This window comes from Elephantulus edwardii, unplaced genomic scaffold (genome assembly GCF_000299155.1).
Source record: "Elephantulus edwardii isolate Elephantulus edwardi_28Jun2011 unplaced genomic scaffold, EleEdw1.0 scaffold00077, whole genome shotgun sequence".
Classification (NCBI taxonomy): Eukaryota; Metazoa; Chordata; class Mammalia; order Macroscelidea; family Macroscelididae; genus Elephantulus; species Elephantulus edwardii.
In genome coordinates, this window is record NW_006399827.1 from 10899538 (window position 1) to 10909461 (window position 9924).

The window sequence follows — 9924 nt, forward strand, 5'->3', positions numbered from 1 at the left end:
ACTGCAGACTTTGCCACCCAGAGCTTCTAGCTGTGGCTGACTTTCTAGCCAGTGTAATCTGGGAGTGCTCAATTATTCAGGCTGTTGATATAAAGTCAGGAGAAGTGATTGAAGAGTGGAAGATGAATGCTTGCTGGAACCCATGTAGAATCCCAGAGGTGGCTGGGGGAATGGTGTCCCCAACCCTTAGCCAGGAGTACCTTCCATCTGGTGATGCCAGCAGATTGGCAAGTTTGTGACATGGATTCACCAACACCTAGTTTATTTACACTGCTAATGACCATGGTGGTGATGATAGGGAGCCTTGGTGGTTCAATGGTTTAAATGTTTCGTAGTGAATGGAAAGATCTGCAGATTGAATCCTCCCTCCCCCAGAGTCTCTGAGGGAGAATGACGTGCAATCTGCTCCCGTTATAATTATAGACCAGGAAACATTATGGGACAGTTCTGCTCTGTCACATGGAGTTGTCGTAGTTCAGAATTCACTCGACAGCTCCCAGATGCAGCTCTAAACCACATGGCAAGAACAGGGACAACCAGGCATGGTCTGTGACATTCACAAGTATGTGGGTTTAGAACATCCTTCCTACTCTCTGAATCCTGAAGCTGCAAACCTGGAGTTTTGAGACAACCCCAAGGTGCCTTGGAAGCAAAGCCTATTGATGGTGACTTCTGAGAAGTCAGCCATTGAAATGTAATTGCAATTAGAAATGGCCCACTGTGGTCATCTTATGTACAGGAATTTTGTCTTATTTGTCTTTCTCTCAGGTTCAGGATAGCATAAGGTTCAGATCTGTAGTTCATTGAATCTCTCTAGAAGTCAGAGGTGACTTGATGGAACCTAACAATGGCAACAAAAACGACAATCTTTATCTCTGAAGACAGCTGGAGAGAAGAGGGTGGGTGACTTTAGAGGTGGAGAGAGAAAGGACCAGTGGTCCTGGGGGTGGGATGTCTGCATACATAGTATAATATGCTAAGTGTCTTAGACTGTCAGTAAAAATGATACTGAATGGCGAACAAATGAAAACATTTTCCTGCTACTAGTAAATGATATTCATAAACAGCAGATACAGAGGGGCAAAGATACAGAAAATGTGCATCCTAGTTTGCTTAGGGTTTGGTGATGGTATTTGTCTGTTTGCTTATTTGATTGTTTTGACTATGAATAGATATTTAATTTCAGTAAACAAAATTCCATGTTGAATTAAGATAATCACATTTCTCATTTTTATTTATTGAAGGGGCAGACAGTATTGATTTAGTTCTAAATGTTATGCTAACCTTGCATTTATAGAATAAAATTAACTTTATCTTGGTGAGGGGGGAAAACCCAGAAACCCCACTCCTGGACACCTGAGGGAACACAGTTCCCCTTTGACACACTTGGGGTCTCCAGCATTTGGAATGGACGCAGGAACAGTAGATTTGCTTTGTTTTGTTCCACACGACACGAGCCAACTTCCATATACATTTATTCTCTGACCTCTGTGCAAACACCTCCTCAGGTAACAAGGATGTCAGGATCATATGATCTTTCCTCTGTCATTTCTGGGTCACCAAGATTCTTACCGGCCGAGATGTGTTCTCCTAGCTGATCAAGATGCTTATTAATTCTAACGATTCAATACATTCTATATCTACCTGCAAAACATAATAGATCGGATATTCCCAAGCATGCATTTCTGCACGCCGAACCTCTTACAAGGTACACTTCCTTTTCTTATTATCTAACCTAATTATTTCTCCCTAGTATAGTACAATACATTTCCTCCTAATCACTGGTCCATTTGGGAACTGTGTCTTGATGACAGCTGGGGAGAAGAGGGTGGGAGATTTTGAGGGGTGGGGAGAGAAGGGTGTGCTGGTGCCGGGGATGGGGGGTAGGGGTGGGGTGTCCGCAGGGACAGTTTTCAGTCCAGGAAGGGCCTAGCCTGCAGCTCTGACCCTGCCACCTCCAGGCCCTTCTGAAAAAGAAAAATGAGTCAGCACCAGCTTCAGTGTCGTTTGCTTCCCTCCTAATCGGTGCCAGGGCCCTAGACACCAGGGCGGTAATTACTTATGCTGTCGAAAGAAGAGAGTTCTTAAAGTGATTTATCATAGAGGCGACGCAAAATGACAATTGCTCATCACTTAAAACAATGAGTCTGCCAGACGCTGACCACGCAGCTGTGGGCATATGGAGGTGGTAGAGTTCGCTCTGTGTGGGATGCCATTGGCTGAGTTAATTAACAATTAGATCCCTGGGGAGCTGAGGAGGTCCCCTCCAGGGAAATGCACCCTATGGCATCATTGGATAGTAGTCAGGGCTGTGCGGCCCACGTGGGCCATTCTGAGAAGTTTTAAACCCATCAATCAAACCTTTAGTAGGTCAGGCAGGGTGCTAAGTGTTTTGTGTGGTATTATCTCATAACAACCATATGAGGTGGGTGTAATCCCCCAGGTGTGCAGAGAGAGCCAGGGAGGTAGAGAGCACCATAGCCTGATTACCCCAAAAGACCAAGATAGGCAATCACCATGGTAACTGGGTAGTCACATCCATGCTTCTAATCCTGGGAGTTGATGGTGCCTCAAGATTCAGGCACTGTAGTTCTCACTCTCACAGCCGGATCCTCCTGTATTCCATTCCCCAAATCACAGGTGGCCACTGACCTGAGTCCTGAGGTCAATGTGGTCTCTGGGGTGTTTCTGTCCTTGTATAGGGTCCTCACTTTCCTTGGTCACAGAAAAGCTTCTGCATCCACCCCTCCATGCTCAGTTGCACCCTTTTCTCAACTCCACTATCCTGAAGGGTGAAGGGGATCACCCCTGGAGGCTGGCCGGCTACTGTGTTCAAATCCCAGCTCCACTTGTTAGCTGTGCAGCATCGTTCTGACTTGGTTCTGTGCCTTGGTTTCTCCACTTGAAGAAATAGAGGTCTTATGGTGGTGCTGGAGAAGAGTATTGGCTATACCATGGACTGCTAAGAGAACAGACAAGTTCATCCTGGAGAGGGTGAGATGAGCCTGCTCCTTGGAGGCAAGGATTCTGTAGATTTGTCTGATATACTTAGGACATGTTACAAGAAGGGACCAGTCCTTGGAGAAGGATGTCACGCTTGGGAGAGTGGAGGGACAGCACAGGTGGATTGACTCAGTGACTAAAGTAATGGGGGTAGGTGTGTTAGAGACAATGAAGGTGGCTCAAAATAGAGCAGGATTCAGGGCTGTTGTACATAGGGTTGCTGTGAGCCGCAAGCAACTCAATGGCACAGACAACAACATAAGTGTTGTCTGTAATAGTCAATGGGGTTAATATTGTGCCTAGTATTTGAAATGGCTTTGTATGATTGTTACCCATGATCATTACTGGAGTCTCTTGGTATTGCACACAGTTAATGTGTTTGGCTTTTAACCTAAAGATTGGTGGTTCAAATCCGCTTAGAGGTGTCTCAGAAGAAAGGACTGGCAATCCACTTCTGGAAAACCAGCCATAGAAAAATCTATGGAGAATGGTTCTTTTCTGACACACACGGGACTTCTAGGAGCTGGAATCAACTCTGTGACAGCTGGTGAGGTGGTCATTATTTCCTCCCATTAGTATTTGGAGCACCCACCACAAGCCTGGGCTGGGACTGACGCTGGAGGCACAGTGGTCTCCTTCACAGACACGGCCTCTGCCCTCAGTGCACTTAGAGTCTTCCTGTGAGAGCAGACATTAGACAGATCATCACACAAACAACTATTTGTGCTTAAAATAATGACAGATGCTACAAGGAGGAAATACAGATGCTAGGAGAGCGTTTAATAGGGCTCCTGACCTTGTCTGGGAGACCAGGGAGGCTTTCCTGGGGAAGTGATGTTGAAGCTGGTGTCTGAAAGATAAATAAGAGGCCTGCAGATAAAAGGAGAAAAGAAGCGTGCACACATAAACCCCCTTTGCCCCTGACCACACTAAGGCATGTGCATAGGTCTCAGGTGGGAGGGAAAGTGGCATTTTTGCAGGGCTGAATGGAAGGCTGTGCGCAAGGGGCACAAAACAGGTTGAATGGTGTTGGTGGCTGGGCTTCACCCTCCTCCCTCCAAGTGTTCCTTTTTCTCTGCCTCCTCCCCTTTTCTCCTCTAAGAAAGGACACATTGTAGTTCCCACTGGTGAGCTGGGGAGCAGCTGAGTATGCTGGGCCAGTCACTCTATTTGTCTCCTTTAGGGATCTCGGCTAAGGTCACCATGAGTCAGAAGTGACTTGATGCAGGAGGCCCTGGGGATGCGGCCTGGAGCCCTGCTGCTCCCTGCAGCGGGCCTGTGTGGCTGCTCGAGGCAGAAGGCAGTGCTGAGAGGCCCAGAGCTGCTGACACCTAAGCCAGCCTCTCCCAGCACACACTGGGCAGGACAGCTAACTCCACAGTTCTACACTCTACTCAGGCAGGACAAGAAAGGGGTGTCACTACTGAGAATGAGAGGGGCCTGTCAGTGCAGAGGCAAAGTGTGTGACTGTTAGGTTGGCTACTCCGTGGGAGGCAGACATGGCAGTCGGCCCCATAAGATTTCAGCCTCAGAGACCCTGTGCGGTAGTTTTACTCTGTCCTGAAGGGTCACTATGGGTTTGAACTGACTCCGCTGTCATGACTTTATGAGAAGGAGCCAGACCGTGGGAAGCCATGTCTACTAGCTTCCCTTCCTCCGCTCCTTGCCTGAAGTCAGGTGCTTCACAGTTTGGAGTTTACTGGCCAAGTGCCCAGGAGCAAATATGTTTCATACAACCTCGAGTTTTCTTTCACAGTTGGAGGGCCACGAGAGGTAGGGGTGGCGGTGAGGAGAGGAATACTAGAATTCTGTTGATATTGAGAGGGTCCGGGGATTCAATTAAAGTTCTCTCCACCAGAAAGTTAGCTGCTTTTAATGGAATACATCAATATTGTTTTCCATGGTGAGAAATTTCAAGCTCCCTAGTTTTGTCTCTTTGAGCCCACTCAGCTTCCGTGTTTGCACTTCTGGTGCTGAGCATGTGGGACCCTCACTCTTCTCCCTCCTACCCCCCAAGCAAATTGCATGCTTCTGCCAATCCCGTCACAGCTTATTATGGAACAGACACCCTTCCCTCCCAGGCACCTGGGAAAGGGGGAGTGTAATCTCCACCTTCCGGATGAGGCCACTGAAACTCATGCAGGCAAGATCATTGGCCAGGAACACACGTGGAAAGGGCGAGGCCCAAGAACCCAACCCAAGTCTCCGTGACAACTCAGGCCATGCCACTATCTCCTGGGAGTCAAATTCTTTCATTACTTTGGGTTTGTTCACTATCAGGACAAGTCTGAGTGATCATGCCACTACCTATTGTTGAGTACTGTCGAGTCAGATCCGACCCACAGCTGACCCTCCAGCAGGTTTTCAGAGGCCGTTAATCTCACGGGAGGAGACTGCTCATCCTTCTCCTGTGGAGCAGCTGGTGACCTTGAATACCTTCGGGATTGCAGTGCAGCTTCTTGCCACTAGGCCACCAGAGCTCACTGCCACCGCCTACTGGGAGACACATTCTTCAATTTCCTTGCATTTGTTCACTATCAAGACTGTCCTGTCAGTTTCTGGTCCTTTGGTGGATTGCGTGTTGCTGTGATGCTGAAGCTGTGCCACTGGTATTTCAAATACCAGCAGTTGTCACTTGTGGTGAACAGGTTTCAGCTGAGAATCCAGCCTAAGACTAGGAAGAAATGTCTGGCAATCTACTTCAGAAAACTCATGAATATGGCTACAGTGGTGTGTTCCAACATACCAGCATGTTCTGTTCCATGAAGGTGGTGCAGAATTGAGCACTGTGTGCTTTGTTATATGTAAGGTCACAATGAATCAGAGCTCACTTGGGGACAACATGACGTGGCAAGTTCATGTTGCCCATACAAACAACAACCAGCAAGTACATGGGAGAAGGAATGAGATGACTCAGAAACTAAGACGAAGAGCTGCAGGATCCAGAGACACACTCACCTTCAGGACCCTCTTTCTTCTCACCCGCCTGCTTCCTTTTCTCTAGGAAATGAGGACAGGTGGGCTTTTTCAGCTTACTAGGAAAAAGGCCTCACATCACCCATCTTACCTACCTTAATGATTTTAGGAGTTACCTTTTAGCTTAAAGACCACCTTCCAGACTAGGAGTTCAGGTCTCCCTGTCATTTTTCTCCATTGTATTAACCTCAGTTTTTAACTCTATAGGTATGTGGTTAAGTGGGAATATCCTTGCCTTGCATGCAGAAGATTGTATTCACAATCATACCCCATCTGTCTGTGAAGGATTGCCTACAGTTTTGATGCTGACCAGATTACAGCATGGATTCCAGACTAAGACAAAGAAGAAAGGCCTGGCAATCTACTTCTGAAAGCCACCCAGGGAGGACCCCATGGGTCACAATCACAATGGTCAGATCTGCATTGATTGCAGAGATGGTGTAGGACTGGGTAGTGCCTTGTTACATTGTGTGGGTTAACAATGACTTGGAGGGGCTGCCGCGCGGGCGACGACGGCCGACGTGCAGGTGTCTCCGTGTTGCTGCTCACTCGTCTCACTGCCTGGCGCCCAGGGAGCAGGCCTTCCCGTCCCTCTCCTGCCACACACTCCGGCCACCCTAGCATCTCCGCCAAATGCAGGCCGCCACACTCCCTGAGGAGATTCGTTGGCTCCTGGAAGGTAACGCCCTTTCCCAGCCCCGGCCTCCTCCCACAACCCCCTGGGAAGTCGCTCAAGTGTTGCGGGAGCGAAGCAGATGGCAGGGCCTCCTCAGACGTGGCTTTCTCCTCGGCTCCACCACCCACCTCTTTCTGCAACACTCGAGGCTTCTAGACTCTTCCGTCCTCCAAAACCATGGTTTCATCCACCCACCTCAGGATCTCCCTCACTTCGTCCAGCCCTACATTTTCTTTTTCCTCAAGGTATCCTCTCTTGCAAGAAATCTCTCAGACTTCTAAACTCCTGCAGGCTGAGTTCTAGGTCCTTGACGTGTCATTTCCCTCAGCCTCCCCTCCCTCCCTGCAGTAGGGCTTCCCCCTTCTCATCCCCATCACCTCTGGGAGAAGATCCTCGCAGTCCTGTTTCCAGGCTCTCGAGACGTTGTGTGGTGTCGGATCCCCTGGGCATCCCCTGGGAGCGGTCAGAAAGTCCGCAGTTGCTCAGGGTGTGGCAGTGAATGGGAGTTTGTGTCAGAGCGGAACCCCTGGGTTGCACGCTATATACCAGTCTGTAGACTGTTGGGAGCCATGACTGAACCCTGGCCTAGCTAATGCTTTTTACCAACAAGGCCATTGTGGGGTGTTCATCGCTTTCAGTCTATAGGGTCTAAACAATCCCTTCAATAACGTTGAGGCCACATTCACTCATATCCACATAACACATCCTTCCTCCACTGTAGAGAGTGTTTACTAAAACACTATCACCTGCTCATTTTGACCTTTTTCAGGTGAAGGTAGTTGCGACGTGTTTGCCTGAGTGTGCAGTTACCTCAGGATCTCTGGAGGAAATAATTTACAATTAAGAGTTCTTGCATCTTAGTGACATGTTGTCGTTGTTGTTAAGTGCCATCGAGTCGCAGGTGACTCATAGCGACCCTGTGAAGGAGAGTCCTCCACGCTTGGGTGCCTTTCATCCTTTCTCCAGGTTCATAGGGTTTCCAGAGGCAGGCTGTTATGGAAGTGGATGCCACTCCTGCTTCCAGTAAGTGACATAGTTGACACATATTTAACAGGTGGCCTGCTTTGGGCAAGACATGCTTTTGGCAAGCAGTGTTTATTATTGTGGTTTTTGTTTTGTTTTGCTTTTTCAGTCTCTATTAATTTAACATCTCCATTACCTTGCTATTTTTATGTAAATGGTTCGTAATAAAATATTTGGCAAGTGCTTTTGGTCTCTGGTGCGATTTCTGTCTGGATTGTGTCTACATAAATGCTGTTATCTAGACACGTCTTTTGAGGTGACGTTTCCAAAATCCATTTTAATTATGACCCAAGTAAGTTTAAACTTTAGGAATAGAAAACTATTTTCAATATAAGAGAGAGTCATCTGGGTTTCTAAAATGTAAACCAATTTTCCCCTCTGCTGTTGAGGTTGGATGTTGGGTCAATATTCACCATATAATAGGAGGCTGCTTGTGTCTTAGGTTTCCAGAAACGATAGAAAGAACTATGGCTAGGAGTTTAAATCTGCCCTTGCATTTAAAGGTATAAAGTGATTCTTCTTGATACCTGTCATTTGATGAAAGGAAACCTATTTTACATGCTTGTTAAACTGTACTTCAGTTTTGTGTGTAGCCTTGGTAGAAAATTTATTTTTATTTTCAGAAGCTTGCAATGAAACTCACCCCTTCAACATTTTTGATGTGCAGTCCTTTATTGTTCAAAACTGACACTTTGGTAAACAACTCATTTCTGCACCTGCCACCTTCCTTTAACTTAGATTATTTTCTTGTTAGCTGACTGTTTTTAATTGAAGTCTTCAGATCTCCTTCTAAAGCAGAACCTTTGTTTGCTGACAGGCAGAGCAGGGTATGAATGGAGATTAATTGCATGTCACATACTTCTGTATCAGACTTGCTGTATCTTAACAATCTGTTGTTTCTCAGGTCTTTAGGATATAGGGGGAGTCTGAGGTTAAATTTTAAAGAGCTTCATTGGTCAATGTATTTAAGGCTTTAAACACATTTTGCCATTAGATTCTGAATCCTAAGTAGAGGGTGAAAAATGTAAAATGAGATTCAACCAATAATTATCTTGAAAAATATGTGAAGATTTATTTGAAAGGTTTCTTTAAAAATGGCAATTTACTGATTACAGATTTAATTTTATATAGAAACAGTCTCTAATGTAGATTAACAGAATTATTCATTGTGTTACAAATAATTTGTGGATTGTTGAAACTAAAAATAACAGTCTATATCGCTTGTTGCTATTTACTTCTCTCCTTTTCTTTTTAAGGTTAACTGTTGACAATTGGAAAATATGTAGGTCCTGATCTCTATATAGCCACACACAGTAGGAGGGAGTCACAGGATGTAAGCTGCTGTAGTGCTGCCACATAGCTGTGGGGTGGAGTTTTCACAATGAATTACTACTTTCATAAACGAAGGCATGAACATTTGTACAGTGATTTAACGCTGACCGCCCCAACCATAACTTAAGCATTTATTTATTTATAATCACAGGAGTATAAATGACAAGGGATTTTTTTTCGACATAATGTATGCTTTTAAGAATAAAATATGCAAAACATTGTGAAAGCTTTATGCCTCACTTTTGCATAATAAAGGAAATAGAAATTCCGAAGGTTTAAAATGAAATTTTTGTAAAGGTAAAATTCTAAACATTTGAAAATACTTCAGATGTTTAAAACATTTTCAGAAGAAACCCCACTTCTAGAAAGGAATACATGTTATTGAAATTAAAGAACATAGTGTACAAGTACAAAGATCTTTCTTAAATGTCCACAGTTGGGAGTTGGGAAGGAATAAAGCTGAGTGAATTATGGAATAGATATATGATGTGATACGTCATATAAAAAGAATGTGAGAAATACACACACATATAGACATACACAAACACACACACTTAGAAAATGTCCATGGTGTATATTTAAGAATATAAAAGAAGTATGTTGTTGTTGTTGTTATGTGCCATCTAGTCGCTTGCGACTCATAGCGACCCTATGTACAAGAGCTTTAAATGCTTTTCTATCCTGTGCCAACCTAGCCATCTCAAACGCACTTATTCCTACCATTCCAGTCACAGAATCGATCCATCTCATCAAAGGTCTTCCTCTCCTTCGTCTCCCCTCCACCAGTCCCTCCTTGCAACATGCCCAAAATATGTCAGACGAAGCTTCAGAATCCTTGACTCCAGGGAACACTATGGCTTCACTCTCTCCAGGACAAACCTGTTTGTTCTCCTAGCAGTCCATGGTATATTCAA

The 9924-nt window shown here is 45.4% G+C and overlaps 1 protein-coding gene across 1 annotated transcript in view; it reads left to right on the forward strand.

Moving 5' to 3' along the window:
- The first annotated feature begins 6612 nt into the window (after positions 1 to 6612).
- Positions 6613 to 9924, forward strand: part of SKAP1 (src kinase associated phosphoprotein 1) — a 389237-nt gene continuing 385925 nt past the window's right edge. Inside the window, exons 1-2 of the mRNA XM_006889464.1 lie at positions 6613 to 6900; positions 7007 to 7142. Coding sequence (XP_006889526.1) covers positions 6613 to 6900; positions 7007 to 7142 — 424 coding nt within the window. The remainder of the gene's footprint in view (positions 6901 to 7006; positions 7143 to 9924) is intronic.